This window comes from Salvelinus alpinus, chromosome 33 (genome assembly GCF_045679555.1).
Source record: "Salvelinus alpinus chromosome 33, SLU_Salpinus.1, whole genome shotgun sequence".
NCBI classification, from domain to species: Eukaryota; Metazoa; Chordata; class Actinopteri; order Salmoniformes; family Salmonidae; genus Salvelinus; species Salvelinus alpinus.
The window spans coordinates 30,481,279-30,499,354 of record NC_092118.1 but is presented as its reverse complement, the minus strand read 5'-3'; the positions used below and the strand labels follow the sequence as shown (position 1 = coordinate 30,499,354).

Genomic DNA, 18,076 nt, shown 5'->3' with positions numbered 1-18,076 from the left:
TATACCTCTCCATTATATCACTAACACTATACATCTCTACTATATCACTAACACTATACATCTCTACTATATCACTAACACTATACATCTCCATTATATCACTAACAATATACATCTCCATTATATCACTAACACTATACATCTCCACTATACCTCTCCATTATATCACTAACACTATACATCTCCATTATATAACTAACACTATACATCTCTACTATATCACTAACACTATACATCTCCATTATATAACTAACACTATACATCTCCATTATATCACTAACACTATACATCTCCATTATATCACTAACACTATACATCTCCTTTATATCACTAACAATATACATCTCCACTATACTTCTCCATTATATCACTAACACTATACATCTCCATTATATCACTAACACTATACATCTCCACTATACATCTCCATTATATCACTAACACTATACATCTCCATTATATAACTAACACTATACATCTCTACTATATCACTAACACTATACATCTCCATTATATAACTAACACTATACATCTCCATTATATCACTAACACTATACCTCTCCATTATATCTGCATCACTATAGGCCTTATTTTCACTTGAGGTCTACGCACAAACACCTTGTTTGAAATGGCACCCTATTCTCCATACAGTGCACTACTTTTGACCAGAGCCCTATGGACCCTTGTCACCCTATTCTCTATATAGTGCACTACTTTTGACCATAGTCCTTTGCGATCCATGGTCAAAAGTTAAAAGGTATTGCACTATATAGAGAATAGAGTGACACGGGTCCATATGGCTCTGGTCAAAAGCAGTGCACTGTAAAGAATAGGGTGCTATATCACTACATTACTACTGGCGGAATTCTGACTTGACATCTGACTTGATCTCATAACTCAAACATTTTTGCATGTTGAGTCTCTCATTGACATCAATGAATGATTTATACCAGGGTCTGAGTTATTCTGAGCTCAACCCTGAACATGGCCCTATGCCAACGCATCATTACATCAATATGTCAGTGTCCCAAATGGCACCCTATTCCCAATATAGTGCACTCATTTTGACTAGGGACCATAGGGTTCCGATCAAAAGTAGTCCACTATAAAGGGAATAGGGTGCCATTTGAGATGCAGCCTACGTCAGCCGCTCTGGCATGAAGGGGGACAGAGTTCAGACCGGATGAGTGGGAGGGATGGGTGGATAGGATGGGGGTGAGAGTATGGGTGTGCCATGGAGGGGGACAGAGTTCAGCCTGGATGAGACAGGAATGGATGGGTGGATAGGATGGGGGTGAGAGTATGGGTGTGCCATGGAGGGGGACAGAGTTCAGCCTGGATGAGACAGGAAGGAAAGGGTGGATAGGATGGGGGTGAGAGTATGGGTGTGCCATGGAGGGGGACAGAGTTCAGACTGGATGAGACAGGAAGGAATGGGTGGATAGGATGGGGGTGGGAGTATGGGGGTGCCATGGAGGGGGACAGAGTTCAGACTGGATGAGACAGGGAGGGATAGGATGGGGGTGAGCGTATGGGTGTGCCATACCATGGAGGGGGGCAACAGCCACTCTAAGGAAGTGTCCCAAATGGCACCCTATTCCCTATATAGTGGCTCTGGTCAAAAGTAGTGCACTCTGTAGAGAATAGGGTGCCATTCGGGAGGCAGCATAAAGGTGTTTTAGAGCAGGTTTGGTGGAGACAGATCGATCCCCCAACCCTCTGAATGTGTTTTAGGGCAGGTTTGGTGGAGACAGATAGATCCCCAACCCTCTAAAGGTGTTTTAGAGCAGTTTTGGTGGAGACAGATCAATCCCCCAACCCTCTGAATGTGTTTTAGAGCAGGTTTGGTGGAGACAGATCGATCCCCCAACCCTCTGAATGTGTTTTAGGGCAGGTTTGGTGGAGACAGATAGATCCCCAATCCTCTAAAGGTGTTTTAGAGGGGAGATCTAATCTATCTGGGTGTGACGGTCTCTTCGTCACTCAGTCAGCTCACAGGACCCAGCCTCCCAACTCAACTCTCTGATAGTCAGTCAAGTACATGGTTAGTACGCGAAGCACATGTTGTGTCTGGCTCACAGACCCCCCATTACTGGATGCCTCTGCAGTACCATGTCAGGAGGAGAGGACACTGGGTGCATCCTAAATGTTCCCTATGTAGTGCACTATGGGCCCTGGTCAAAAGTTGTGCACTACTGTCTGTAGGGAATAGGGTGTAATTTGGGATATAAGATCTATAGGGCCTGTCTGTGTATTCCAGGGTGTACTGAAGAGAGAACAGAGGGGCAGACATTTAGAATGACTAAAGACTTTTTGACTGGCCTGCTCCTTGATGCATTTAAATCTACTCTATAGATCCTACAATTGACCAGTTACATTGCCACTTATTCTGCAAACATAAGTGTGTGTTGTTTGTGTTGTTTGTGTTGTTTGTGTTTTGATGCTGTGTGTATAGTGGAGAGTCGTAGATGTTTCAGGCCTGGTCCCTGAGATAGATGTGATGAAAGCTAGCTGCTCCATGTGGATGACAGGTCATCACATTAAATCAGTTGAAATGTTATTAGTCACATGCGGCGAATACAACAGGTGTAGACTTTACAGTGAAATGCTTACTTACGAGCCCCTAACCAACAATGCAGTTAAAAAATAATATGAATAGTGGTCTAGGGCACTGCATCGCAGCGCTAGCTGCGCCACCAGAGACTCTGGGTTCGCGCCCAGGCTCTGTCGCAGCCGGCCGCGACCGGGAGGTCCGTGGGGCGACGCACAATTGGCCTAGCGTCGTCCGGGTTAGGGAGGGTTTGGCCGGTAGGGATATCCTTGTCTCATCGCGCACCAGCGACTCCTGTGGCGGGCCGGGCGCAGTGCGCGCTAACCAAGGGAGCCAGGTGCACGGTGTTTCTTCCGACACATTGGTGCGGCTGGCTTCCGGGTTGGATGCGCGCTGTGTTAAGAAGCAGTGCGGCTTGGTTGGGTTGTGTTTCGGAGGACGCATGGCTTTCGACCTTCGTCTCTCCCGAGCCCGTACGGGAGTTGTAGCGATGAGACAAGATAGTAATTACTAGCAATTGGATACCACGAAAATTGGGGAGAAAAGGGAATAAAATGTAAATAAATAAATAAATAAATAATATGAATAAGAATAAGAAATAAAAGTAACATGTAATTAAAGAGCAGCAGTAAAGTAACAATAGCAAGACTATATACAGGGGGGTACCGTTACAGAGGCAATGTGCGGGGGCACAGGCTTGTCAAGGTAATTGAGGTAATATGTACATGTAGTTAGAGTTATTAAAGTGACTATGCATAGATGATAACAACAGAGAGCAGCAGTGGTGTAAAAGAGGGGGGAGGCAATGCAAATAGTCTGGGTAGCCATTTGATTAGATGTTCAGGAGTCTTATGGCTTGGGGGTGGAAGCTGTTTAAAAGCCTCTTGGATCTAGACTTGGTGCTCCGGTACCGCTTGCCGTGCGGTAGCAGAGAGAACAGCCTATGACTAGGGTGGCTGGAGTCTTTGACAATTTTTAGGGCCTTCCTCTGACACCGCCTGGTATAGAGGCCCTGGATGGCAGGAAGCTTGTCCCCAGTGATGTCCTGGGCCGTACGCACTACACTCTGTAGTGCCTTGCGGTCGGAGTCCGAGCAGTTGCCATACCAGGCAGTGATGCAACCAGTCAGGATGCTCTCAACGGTGCAGCTGTAGAACCTTTTGAGGATCTGAGGACACATGCCAAATCTTTTCAGTCTCCTGAGGGGAATAGGTTTTGTCATGCCCTCTTCACGACTGTCTTGGTGTGCTTGGACCATGTTAGTTTGTTGGTGATGTGGACACCAAGGAACTTGAAGCTTTCAACCTGCTCCACTACAGCCATGTCGATCAGAATGGGGCGTGCTCGGTCCTCTTTTTCTTGTAGTCCACAATCATCTCCTTTGTCTTGATCACGTTGAGGGAGAGGTTGTTGTCCTGGCACAACATGGCCAGGTCTCTGACCTCCTTCCTATAGGCTGTCTCGTCCTTGTCGGTGATCAGGCTTACCACTGTTGTGTCATCGGCAAACTTAATGATGGTGTTGGAGTCGTGCCTGGCCGTGCTGTCATGAGTGAACAGGGAGTACAGGAGGGGACTGAACACGCACCCTTGAGAAGCCCCTGTGTTGAGGATCAGCATGGTGGATGTGTTGTTACCTACCCTTACAACCTTGGGGCGGCAGAGGGAGGTGTTTAATCCCAGGTTCCTTATCTTATTGATGAGCTTTGAGGGCACTATGGTGTTGAACGCTGAGCTGTAGTCAATGAATAGCATTCTCACATAGGTGTTCCTTTTGTTCAGGTGGGAAAGGGCAGTGTGGAGTGCAATAGAGATTGCATCATCTGCGGATCTGTTTGGGCGGTATGCAATTTGGCAGTGGGTCTAGGATTTCTGGGATAATGGTGTTGATGTGAGCCATGACCAGCCTTTCAAAGCACTTCATGGCTACAGACGTGAGTGTTATGGGTCGGTAGTCATTTAGGCAGGTTACCTTAGTATTCTTGGGCACAGGGACTATGGTGATCTGCTTATAACATGTTGGTATTACATACTAGGACAGGTAGAGGTTGAAAACATCAGTGAAGACACTTGCCAGTTGGTCAGCGCATGCTCACAGTACACATCCTGGTAATCCTTCTGGCCACGCGGCCTTGTGAATGTTGACCTGTTTAAAGGTCTTACTCACATCGGATGCGGAGAGCGTGATCACACAGTCTTCCGGAAGAGCTAGTGCTCTCATGCATGTCTCAGTGTTATTTGCCTCGACGCGAGCATAGAAGTAGTTTAGCTCATCTGGTAGGCTCGTGTCACTGGGCAGCTCTCGGCTGTGCTTCCCTTTGTGGTCTGTAATGGTTTGCAAGCCCTGCCATATCCGATGAGCATTAGAGCTGGTGTAGTACGATTCGATCCTAGTCCTGTATTGACGCTTTGTCTGTTTGATGGTTCGTCGGAGGGCATAGGTGGATTTCTTATAAGCTTCCGGGTTAGAGTCCCGCTCTTTGAAAGTGGCAGCTCTAGCCTTTAGCTCAGTGCGGATGTTGCCTGTTATCCATGGCTTCTGGTTGGGGTATGTGCGTACGGTCACTGTGGGGACGACGTCATCGATGCACTTATTGATGAAGCCAATGACTGATGTGGTATACTCCTCAATGCCATCGGAGGAATCCAGGGACATATTCCAGTCTGTGCTAGCAAAACCGTCCTGTAGTTTAGCATCTGCTTCATCTGACCACTTTTTTATTGATTGAGTCCCTGATGCTTCTGGCTTTAATTGTTGCTTGTGAGCAGGAATCAGGAGGATATAATTATGGTCAGATTTGCCAAATGGAGGGCGAGGAAGAGCTTTGTATGCGTCTCTGTGTGTGGAGTATTGGTGGTCCAGAGTTTTTTTCCCTCTGGTTGCACATTTAACATGCTGATATAAATTTGGTAAGACCGATTTAAGTTTCCCTGCATTAAAGTCCACAAGGAGCACCGCCTCTGGGTGACCGTTTTCCTGTTTGCTTATGGCGGAATACAGCTCATGGAGTGCCGTCTTAGTGCCAGCCTCAGACTGTGGTGGTATGTAAACAGCTATGAAAAATACAGATGAAAACTCTCTAGGTACATAGTGTGGTCTACAGCTTATCATGAGATACTCTACCTCATGCGAGCAAAACCTCAAGACTTCTTTAGATATCGTGCACCAGCTGTTATTTACAAAAATACATAGTCCACCGCCCCTTGTCTTACCAGACGCCGCTGTTCTATCCTGTCGATACAGCATATAACCAGGCAGCTGTATGTTGATAATGTCGTCGTTCAGCCACGACTCCGTGAAGCATGAGATATTACAGTTTTCAATGTCCCGTTGGTAATTAATCTTCCGCGTAGGTCATCTATTTTTTTCTCCAGATTTCACGTTTGCTAGCAGAATGGAAGGAAGTGGGGGTTTATTCGATCGCCTACGAATATTCAGAAGGCCGCCCGCCCTCCGGCCCCTTTTTCTCCGCCTTCTCTTCACGCAAATGACGGGGATCTGGGCCTGTTCCCGGGAAAGCGGTATGTCATTCACGTCGGGCTCGTTAAAGGAAAAAAAGGACACCAGTTCGTGGTGAGTAATCACAGTTCGGAAGTTATTTTCATAAGAGATGGTAGCAGCAACGTTATGTACGAAATAAGTTTAAAATAAGTTACAAACAACACAATGAAACAAACAAAAAAATCACAAATGGATAGGAACACGTAAAACGTCAGCCTTCCTCTCCAGCGCCATTTTACTGTGTGTGTGTGTGTGTGTATGTGTGTAAATGTGACAGATCATCACATTAGGTTAGATAAGAGTCATGCAGCCACAGACCAGCTCTCTAATCCTATCTCATTCTGATGGTGGATGGCTTGTAGAGACAGCTGTTGTGTATAGTAAGCCATTATAGAAGCCATTACACAGCGATCAAGATGTTATCCTCTCTCACGTCTCTGTCTCAGCCCTGCAAAAGTTGATGTTTATCTATTATTTAACATTCTATGAAATGACGGATGTGTAATTTCTTATTCTATCATATGTAGAGCCTGAAATATGTGTTATTTCAAATTATATGATAGCACATTGATCTGTGTAATTGCCCTGGCTTTCAGTTTGCTAATTGCTTTGGGAACACTTTCACTGCCAGTCAGCCAGTAATGTGTTTTTGGTCTGCCTAAAATGGAAAAAACATTTAGTTTATCAACCTGCATGATCCATTATGTTCCGACATGATTAGGAATAGCTGTCTAATGCCTGAATGACAAGGTGGTTTATAGTGGTATCAGGTTGGGATTACTATTGTATGTTTTTCCTGAATAATGCAACATCCCTGTCACTCAATTCGCCTAATAAATCACCTGTCAAACGTCTAAAGCAAGGAGCTACAGCCAAACCAACTAAAGCCGTTAATTCCAGTCAGACATGTCTATGTCTTTGTCCTGAATGGCACCCTTTTCCCTTTACAGCGCACTACTTTTATAGAGCACTACAGTACTTGCTCAAATGTAGTACACTAAATAGGGAAAATGGTGCCATTTGGATGTAGACTCTGTCTGTTCAGATGCCTCATTAACAGAGCCTTTCTTTCAGAGAGAGAGAGAGCACAGCTGGGGAGTTTTGTAAGCATTTGAGAAGCTCATCAGAGTTTGTACGAAATCCCGTCTGGAGCATTTTGTAGCTTCAGCTTGGGGACCAAAATAAGTGAGAGCGGGGGCTAGATGACAGATGAATACTGCTCTCTGACAGAGAGTGGGGCTAGATGACAGAGCGTGGGGGCTAGATGACAGATGAATACTGCTCCCTGACAGAGAGTGGGGGCTAGATGACAGATGAATACTTCTCCCTGACAGAGAGTGGGGCTAGATGACAGATGAATACTGCTCCCTGACAAAGAGTGGGGGCTAGATGACAGATGAATACTGCTCCCTGACAGATAGTGGGGGCTAGATGACAGATGAATACTGCTCCCTGACAGAGAGTGGGGGCTAGATGACAGATGAATACTGCTCCCTGACAGAGAGTGGGGGCTAGATGACAGATGAATACTGCTCCCTGACAGAGAGTGGGGCTAGATGACAGATGAATACTGCTCCCTGACAGAGAGTGGGGGCTAGAGGACAGATGAATACTGCTCCCTGACAGAGAGTGGGGCTAGATGTCAGATTAATACTGCTCCCTGACAGAGAGTGGGGCTAGATGACAGATGAATACGTCTCCCTGACAGAGAGTGGGGCTAGATGACAGATGAATACTGCTCTCTAACAGAGAGTGGGGCTAGATGACAGATGAATACTGCTCCCTGACAGAGAGTGGGGCTAGATGACAGATGAATACTGCTTCCTGACAGAGAGTGGGGGCTAGATGACAGATGAATACTGCTCCCTGACAGAGAGTGGGGCTAGATGACAGATGAATACTGCTCCCTGACAGAGAGTGGGGCTAGATGACAGATGAACACTGCTCCCTGACAGAGAGTGGGGGCTAGATGACAGATGAATACTGCTCCCTGACAGAGAGTGGGGCTAGATGACAGATGAATACTGCTCCCTGACAGAGAGTGGGGGCTAGATGACAGATGAATACTGCTCCCTGACAGAGAGTGGGGCTAGATGACAGATGAATACTGCTCCCTGACAGAGAGTGGGGGCTAGATATCAGATGAATACTGCTCCCTGACAGAGAGTGGGGCTAGATGACAGATGAATACTTCTCCCTGACAGAGAGTGGGGCTAGATGACAGATGAATACTGCTCCCTGACAGAGAGTGGGGGCTAGATGACAGATGAATACTGCTCCCTGACAGAGAGTGGGGCTAGATGACAGATGAATACTGCTCCCTGACAGAGAGTGGGGCTAGATGACAGATGAACACTGCTCCCTGACAGAGAGTGGGGCTAGATGACAGATGAACACTGCTCCCTGACAGAGAGTGGGGGCTAGATGACAGATGAATACTGCTCCCTGACAGAGAGTGGGGGCTAGATGACAGATGAATACTGCTCCCTGACAGAGAGTGGGGCTAGATGACAGATGAATACTGCTCCCTGACAGAGAGTGGGGCTAGATGACAGATGAATACTGCTCCCTGACAGAGAGTGGGGGCTAGATGACAGATGAATACTGCTCCCTGACAGAGAGTGGGGCTAGATGACAGATGAATACTGCTCCCTGACAGAGAGTGGGGCTAGATGACAGATGAATACTGCTCCCTGACAGAGAGTGGGGCTAGATGACAGATGAATACTGCTCCCTGACAGAGAGTGGGGCTAGATGACAGATGAATACTGCTCCCTAATAGAGAGTGGGGCTAGATGACAGATGAATACTGCTCCCTGACAGAGAGTGGGGGCTAGATGACAGATGAATACTGCTCCCTGACAGAGAGTGGGGCTAGATGTCAGATGAATACTGCTCCCTGACAGAGAGTGGGGCTAGATGACAGATGAATACTGCTCCCTGACAGAGAGTGGGGGCTAGATGACAGATGAATACTGCTCCCTGACAGAGAGTGGGGCTAGATGTCAGATGAATACTGCTCCCTGACAGATAGTGGGGGCTAGATGACAGATGAATACTGCTCCCTGACAGAGAGTGGGGGCTAGATGACAGATGAATACTGCTCCCTGACAGAGAGTGGGGGCTATATGACAGATGAATACTGCTCCCTGACAGAGAGTGGGGCTAGATGTCAGATGAATACTGCTCCCTGACAGATAGTGGGGGCTAGATGACAGATGAATACTGCTCCCTGACAGAGAGTGGGGCTAGATGACAGATGAATACTGCTCCCTGACAGAGAGTGGGGGCTAGATGACAGATGAATACGTCTCCCTGACAGAGAGTGGGGGCTAGATGACAGATGAATACTGCTCCCTGACAGAGAGTGGGGCTAGATGACAGATGAATACTGCTCCCTGACAGAGAGTGGGGCTAGATGACAGATGAACACTGCTCCCTGACAGAGAGTGGGGGCTATATGACAGATGAATACTGCTCCCTGACAGAGAGTGGGGGCTAGATGACAGATGAATACTGCTCCCTGACAGAGAGTGGGGGCTAGATGACAGATGAATACTGCTCCCTGACAGAGAGTGGGGGCTAGATGACAGATGAATACTTCTCCCTGACAGAGAGTGGGGGCTAGATGACAGATGAATACTGCTCCCTGACAGAGAGTGGGGGCAAGATGACAGATGAATACTGCTCCCTGACAGAGAGTGGGGCTAGATGACAGATGAATACTGCTCCCTGACAGAGAGTGGGGCTAGATGACAGATGAATACTGCTCCCTGACAGAGAGTGGGGCTAGATGACAGATGAATACTGCTCCCTGACAGAGAGTGGGGCTAGATGACAGATGAATACTGCTCCCTAATAGAGAGTGGGGCTAGATGACAGATGAATACTGCTCCCTGACAGAGAGTGGGGGCTAGATGACAGATGAATACTGCTCCCTGACAGAGAGTGGGGCTAGATGTCAGATGAATACTGCTCCCTGACAGAGAGTGGGGCTAGATGACAGATGAATACTGCTCCCTGACAGAGAGTGGGGGCTAGATGACAGATGAATACTGCTCCCTGACAGAGAGTGGGGCTAGATGTCAGATGAATACTGCTCCCTGACAGATAGTGGGGGCTAGATGACAGATGAATACTGCTCCCTGACAGAGAGTGGGGCTAGATATCAGATGAATACTGCTCCCTGACAGAGAGTGGGGCTAGATGACAGATGAATACTGCTCCCTGACAGAGAGTGGGGCTAGATGACAGATGAATACTGCTCCCTGACAGATAGTGGGGCTAGATGACAGATGAATACTGCTCCCTGACAGATAGTGGGGCTAGATGACAGATGAATACTGCTCCCTGACAGATAGTGGGGCTAGATGACAGATGAATACTGCTCCCTGACAGAGAGTGGGGCTAGATGACAGATGAATACTGCTCCCTGACAGAGAGTGGGGCTAGATGACAGATGAATACTGCTCCCTGACAGAGAGTGGGGCTAGATGACAGATGAATACTGCTCCCTGACAGAGAGTGGGGGCTAGATGACAGAGCGTGGGGGCTAGATGACAGATGAATACTGCTCCCTGACAGAGAGTGGGGCTAGATGACAGATGAATACTGCTCCCTGACAGAGAGTGGGGGCTAGATGACAGAGCGTGGGGGCTAGATGACAGATGAATACTGCTCCCTGACAGATAGTGGGGGCTAGATGACAGATGAATACTGCTCCCTGACAGAGAGTGGGGGCTAGATGACAGATGAATACTGCTCCCTGACAGAGAGTGGGGGCTAGATGACAGATGAATACTGCTCCCTGACAGAGAGTGGGGCTAGATGACAGATGAATACTGCTCCCTGACAGAGAGTGGGGCTAGATGACAGATGAATACTGCTCCCTGACAGAGAGTGGGGCTAGATGACAGATGAATACTGCTCCCTGACAGAGAGTGGGGGCTAGATGACAGATGAATACTGCTCCCTGACAGAGAGTGGGGCTAGATGTCAGATTAATACTGCTCCCTGACAGAGAGTGGGGCTAGATGACAGATGAATACTGCTCCCTGACAGAGAGTGGGGGCTAGATGACAGATGAATACTGCTCCCTGACAGAGAGTGGGGCTAGATGTCAGATTAATACTGCTCCCTGACAGAGAGTGGGGCTAGATGACAGATGAATACTGCTCCCTGACAGAGAGTGGGGCTAGATGACAGACGAATACTGCTCCCTAATAGAGAGTGGGGCTAGATGACAGATGAATACTGCTCCCTGACAGAGAGTGGGGGCTAGATGACAGATGAATACTGCTCCCTGACAGAGAGTGGGGCTAGATGTCAGATGAATACTGCTCCCTGACAGAGAGTGGGGCTAGATGACAGATGAATACTGCTCCCTGACAGAGAGTGGGGGCTAGATGACAGATGAATACTGCTCCCTGACAGAGAGTGGGGCTAGATGTCAGATGAATACTGCTCCCTGACAGATAGTGGGGGCTAGATGACAGATGAATACTGCTCCCTGACAGAGAGTGGGGCTAGATGACAGATGAATACTGCTCCCTGACAGAGAGTGGGGGCTAGATGACAGATGAATACTGCTCCCTGACAGAGAGTGGGGCTAGATGACAGATGAATACTGCTCCCTGACAGAGAGTGGGGCTAGATGACAGATGAATACTGCTCCCTGACAGAGAGTGGGGGCTAGATGACAGAGCGTGGGGGCTAGATGACAGATGAATACTGCTCCCTGACAGAGAGTGGGGCTAGATGACAGATGAATACTGCTCCCTGACAGAGAGTGGGGGCTAGATGACAGAGCGTGGGGGCTAGATGACAGATGAATACTGCTCCCTGACAGATAGTGGGGGCTAGATGACAGATGAATACTGCTCCCTGACAGAGAGTGGGGGCTAGATGACAGATGAATACTGCTCCCTGACAGAGAGTGGGGGCTAGATGACAGATGAATACTGCTCCCTGACAGAGAGTGGGGCTAGATGACAGATGAATACTGCTCCCTGACAGAGAGTGGGGCTAGATGACAGATGAATACTGCTCCCTGACAGAGAGTGGGGCTAGATGACAGATGAATACTGCTCCCTGACAGAGAGTGGGGGCTAGATGACAGATGAATACTGCTCCCTGACAGAGAGTGGGGCTAGATGACAGATGAATACTGCTCCCTGACAGAGAGTGGGGGCTAGATGACAGAGCGTGGGGGCTAGATGACAGAGCGTGGGGGCTAGATGACAGAGCGTGGGGGCTAGATGACAGAGCGTGGGGGCTAGATGACAGAGCGTGGGGGCTAGATGACAGAGCGTGGGGGCTAGATGACAGATGGGTAGCTCTGATTCCATATGCCCTGTGGCACATGCTGCTGAGAGAGTCAGAGCATAGGTGGGGTGTGTGTGTATGGTTGTGTGTGTGGTGCTGAGAGAGGGAGAAGCATAGGTGGGGAGTGTGTGTATGTCTGTGTGTGTGGTGCTGAGAGAGGGAGAGCGTGTGTGTATGTGTGTGTGGTGCTGAGAGAGGGAGAGCGTGTGTGTATGTGTGTGTGGTGCTGAGAGAGGGAGAAGCATAGGTGGGGAGTGGGGTGCGGGTACATGCATTTACTATAGTTCAGTAGATGGTGGTAGGGATAGTTAAGGTGTCCTACGCTAAAATAAATCATCTCCTTCTCACAGTATTGTCCTAATTACCACTGTTTCCATCCAGAGGATCTTCATCAGGTTGAACAGAATGAAGGACCACAAACATTTCTAAGGAATCCTATTCTAAGTGAAAGATGGTAAGGATGGTAGGAAACTTATCTTTAGTAGGCCTAAAGGGTTTTTATAAAGAATGTTAGGTAGGATGGTAGGAGTTCTATGTTTAGTAAAGGGTGTTAGGTAGGATGGTAGGAGTTCTATGTTTAGTAAAGGGTGTTAGGTAGGATGGTAGGAGTTCTATGTTTAGTAAAGGGTGTTAGGTAGGATGTAGGAGTTCTGTGCTTAGTAAAGGGTGTTAGGTAGGATGTAGGAGTTCTGTGCTTAGTAAAGGGTGTTAGGTAGGATGTAGGAGTTCTGTGCTTAGTAAAGGGTGTTAGGTAGGATGGTAGGGGTTCTGTGCTTAGTAAAGGGTGTTAGGTAGGAGGATAGGAGTTCTATGTTTAGTAAAGGGTGTTAGGTAGGATGGTAGGAGTTCTGTGCTTAGTAAAGGGTGTTAGGTAGGATGTAGGAGTTCTGTGCTTAGTAAAGGGTGTTAGGTAGGATGTAGGAGTTCTGTGCTTAGTAAAGGGTGTTAGGTAGGATGTAGGAGTTCTGTGCTTAGTAAAGGGTGTTAGGTAGGATGTAGGAGTTCTGTGCTTAGTAAAGGGTGTTAGGTAGGATGTAGGAGTTCTGTGCTTAGTAAAGGGTGTTAGGTAGGATGTAGGAGTTCTGTGCTTAGTAAAGGGTGTTAAGTAGGACATGTCATCATTATAATTAAGAATCTGTATTAATAAAGATGGAATAAATATTTAAAAATAAAGGAAGGCAGCAGTCCTATGTTTAGTAAAGGGGGGGTTAGGATGGTAGGAGGTAGGAGTCCTATGTTTAGTAAAGGGGGGTTAGGATGGTAGGAGGTAGGAGTCCTATGTTTAGTAAAGGGGGGTTAGGATGGTAGGAGGCAGGAGTCCTATGTTTAGTAAAGGGGGGTTAGGATGGTAGGAGGTAGGAGTCCTATGTTTAGTAAAGGGGGGTTAGGATGGTAGGAGGTAGGAGTCCTATGTTTAGTAAAGGGGGGTTAGGATGGTAGGAGGCAGGAGTCCTATGTTTAGTAAAGGGGGGTTAGGATGGTAGGAGGCAGGAGTCCTATGTTTAGTAAAGGGGGGTTAGGATGGTAGGAGGTAGGAGTCCTATGTTTAGTAAGGGGGGGTTAGGATGGTAGGAGGTAGGAGTCCTATGTTTAGTAAAGGGGGGTTAGGATGGTAGGAGGTAGGAGTCCTATGTTTAGTAAAGGGGGGTTAGGATGGTAGGAGGTCGGAGTCCTATGTTTAGTAAAGGGGGGTTAGGATGGTAGGAGGTAGGAGGTAGGAGTCCTATGTTTAGTAAAGGGGGGTTAGGATGGTAAGTGGTAGGAGTCCTATGTTTAGTAAAGGGGGGTTAGGATGGTAGGAGGTAGAAGTCCTATGTTTAGTAAAGGGTGGTTAGGATGGTAAGAGGTAGGAGTCCTATGTTTAGTAAAGGGGGGTTAGGATGGTAGGAGGTCAGAGTCCTATGTTTAGTAAAGGGTGGTTAGGATGGTAGGAGGTAGGAGTCCTATGTTTAGAAAGGGGGGTTAGGATGGTAGGAGGTCAGAGTCCTATGTTTAGTAAAGGGGGGTTAGGATGGTAGGAGGTAGGAGTCCTATGTTTAGTAAAGGGGGGTTAGGATGGTAGGAGGTAGAAGTCCTATACTACACACCTTGCAAAAGGACACAGCCCCCTCCTTCTTGAAAGAGAGCAGGGTAGAATGGGGAAACACAAGACCACAGAAGACAAAACTCAAGGCATTTAAAACATTAGAAACAGTAGAGAGACAGCATGCACATAACATAAAACTGTTGCTATATTCTCAGGATTAGACAGACACAGACACAGGCAGAGAGAGACAGACACAGAGACAGTCAGAGAGAGAGAGAGAGAGAGAGACAGACAGTCAGAGAGAGAGAGAGACACACAGAGACAGTCAGAGAGAGAGAGAGAGAGAGAGACACACAGAGACAGTCAGAGAGAGAGAGAGAGAGAGAGAGAGAGAGAGAGAGACAGACAGACAGACAGACAGACAGACAGACAGACAGACAGACAGACAGACAGACAGACAGACAGACAGACAGACAGACAGACAGACAGACAGACAGACAGACAGACAGACAGACAGACAGACAGACAGACAGACAGACTTAGAGCAGAGGGACAGATAGACAGACAGACAGACAGACAGACAGACTTAGAGGGGGTCTGACAGACAGACTTAGAGGGAGAGACAGAGATACAGAGAGACAGAGAGACAGACAGACAGACTTAGAGGGGGACTGACAGACAGACTAGAGGGAGAGACAGACAGACAGAAAGAGTTAGAGGGGGACATGCTAGAATATTTGAAACCCATGACACAGACTAAGGGCTTTCCCCCATACATTTATTAAACATTTATAAAACAACATTTATAAAGAAACAAAGTAGAACGTACAAGACCAGACAGGATGGAGGAAGGAGAGTTAGAAGAGTGGAGAAATAGAACAGGGTGGGGGAATAAAAACCAGTCTTCAGAGGGATAGTGACAGATCTAGGGGGAATGTGAGGATTGTCTGATGGGGTAGCACTAGGATTAGGGCCATGGAGGGTATGGGAACATGGGGATATGAGGGGGGAAGAGGAGATCCAGACCTGCTTGCCTCCCATGGTCTTGGGGTTGGGGTAAAGGGTAAGGGGTATGTATAAAGGTAAGGGGTTGCTACAGTACAGACCTGTTTGCCTCCCATGGTCTTGGGGTTGGGGTAAAGGGTAAAGGGTAAGGGGTATGTATAAAGGTAAGGGGTTGCTACAGTACATACCTGCTTGCCTCCCATGGTCTTGGGGTTGGGGTAAAGGGTAAGGGGTATGTATAAAGGTATGGGGTTGCTACAGTACAGACCTGTTTGCCTCCCATGGTCTTGGGGTTGGGGTAAAGGGTAAAGGGTATGTATAAAGGTAAGGGGTTGCTACAGTACATACCTGCTTGCCTCCCATGGTCTTGGGGTTGGGGTAAAGGGTAAGGGGTATGTATAAAGGTAAGGGGTTGCTACAGTACAGACCTGTTTGCCTCCCATGGTCTTGGGGTTGGGGTAAAGGGTAAAGGGTAAGGGGTATGTATAAAGGTAAGGGGTTGCTACAGTACATACCTGCTTGCCTCCCATGGTCTTGGGGTTGGGGTAAAGGGTAAGGGGTATGTATAAAGGTATGGGGTTGCTACAGTACAGACCTGTTTGCCTCCCATGGTCTTGGGGTTGGGGTAAAGGGTAAAGGGTATGTATAAAGGTAAGGGGTTGCTACAGTACATACCTGCTTGCCTCCCATGGTCTTGGGGTTGGGGTAAAGGGTAAGGGGTATGTATAAAGGTATGGGGTTGCTACAGTACATACCTGCTTGCCTCCCATGGTCTTGGGGTTGGGGTAAAGGGTAAGGGGTATGTATAAAGGTAAGGGGTTGCTACAGTACAGACCTGCTTGCCTCCCATGGTCTTGGGGTTGGGGTAAAGGGTAAGGGGTATGTATAAAGGTAAGGGGTTGCTACAGTACAGACCTGTTTGCTTCCCATGGTCTTGGGGTTGGGGTAAAGGGTAAGGGGTATGTATAAAGGTAAGGGGTTGCTACAGTACAGACCTGTTTGCCTCCCATGGTCTTGGGGTAAAGGGTAAAGGGTAAGGGGTATGTATAAAGGTAAGGGGTTGCTACAGTACAGACCTGCTTGCCTCCCATGGTCTTGGGGTTGGGGTAAAGGGTAAGGGGTATGTATAAAGGTAAGGGGTTGCTACAGTACAGACCTGTTTGCCTCCCATGGTCTTGGGGTTGGGGTAAAGGGTAAGGGGTATGTATAAAGGTAAGGGGTTGCTACAGTACAGACCTGTTTGCCTCCCATGGACTCAAACATCTTCTCCAGCTGAACTCTGAGCTGCTGGATGTTGTTGATGAGGATGCAGGGCTGTCACAGAGACACAGTCATATTATTATACATGTAGAATTGAATAGTACTATTCAGAACCAGACTGGCCATAGGGAAGTTTAGGCAAATGCTAGATGGGCTGGTCCATCTTGTTTTTGTGTGCAGAATGATCATTATGTGCATCCAGAGAGCACTTACCACTTTCTCCTGGTTCAGATACAAGCCAAAATCCTTGGTTATGATTGCAGCATATTGCAACAGAACTTTGTTGATGGTCTAGAAATAATACAAGAAAAGGAATGAACAATATTGAGTTGTTACAATATCAAAACACTCTTAGAAATAGTATTGGACACACACATAGTTAAATAGACACACACACAGCTAGGGACATTAGGTTGGGGGTTAGTGCCTGACCTTAGCAAAGCGGCACATGAAGTGAGCCAGGGCCTGTGGGTTGGGGCACTCCAGCTTCTTAATGATCTCAAAACTCTGGTTGAGCTGAGTGAACACATCCACCACCGAACAGGAGAACAGGACATGTTCCGACGTTGGCTGGAACTAGAGACAGAGAAGGAGAGAGAGACAGAGAAGGAGAGACAGAGAGAGACAGAGAGAGACAGAGAAGGAGAGAGAGAGAGACAGAGAAGGAGAGAGAGAGAGACAGAGAGAGACAACATATATATCAACGAATTGGCGCGGGCACTAGAACAGTCTGCAGCACCCGGTCTCACCCTACTAGAATCCGAAGTCAAATGTCTACTGTTTGCTGATGATCTGGTGCTTCTGTCACCAACCAAGGAGGGCCTACAGCAGCACCTAGATCTTCTGCACAGATTCTGTCAGACCTGGGCCCTGACAGTAAATCTCAGTAAGACCAAAATAATGGTGTTCCAAAAAAGGTCCAGTCACCAGGACCACAAATTCCATCTAGACACCGTTGCCCTAGAGCACACAAAAAACTATACATACCTCGGCCTAAACATCAGCACCACAGGTAACTTCCACAAAGCTGTGAACGATCTGAGAGACAAGGCAAGAAGGGCCTTCTATGCCATCAAAAGGAACATAAATTTCAACATACCAATTAGGATCTGGCTAAAAATACTTGAATCAGTCATAGAGCCCATTGCCCTTTATGGTTGTGAGGTCTGGGGTCCGCTCACCAACCAAGATTTCACAAAATGGGACAAACACCAAATTGAGACTCTGCATGCAGAATTCTGCAAAAATATCCTCCGTGTACAACGTAGAACACCAAATAATGCATGCAGAGCAGAATTAGGCCGATACCCACTAATTATCAAAATCCAGAAAAGAGCCGTTCAATTCTACAACCACCTAAAAGGAAGCGATTCCCAAACCTTCCATAACAAAGCCATCACCTACAGAGA

At 47.5% G+C, this 18,076-nt stretch overlaps 1 protein-coding gene across 2 annotated transcripts in view; it reads right to left on the bottom strand.

Moving 5' to 3' along the window:
- LOC139562886 (protein unc-13 homolog C-like) overlaps nt 1–18,076 on the bottom strand; it is a 145,165-nt gene that overhangs the window by 41,674 nt on the left and 85,415 nt on the right. The window contains exons 17-20 of one of the 2 annotated variants that reach the window (XM_071381011.1): nt 17,100–17,243; nt 16,881–16,958; nt 16,644–16,721; nt 14,464–14,490 (exon numbers count right to left, since the gene is read on the bottom strand). In XM_071381011.1, coding sequence (XP_071237112.1) covers nt 14,464–14,490; nt 16,644–16,721; nt 16,881–16,958; nt 17,100–17,243 — 327 coding nt within the window. The remainder of the gene's footprint in view (nt 1–14,463; nt 14,491–16,643; nt 16,722–16,880; nt 16,959–17,099; nt 17,244–18,076) is intronic. The other variant, XM_071381012.1, reaches the window with a different exon arrangement.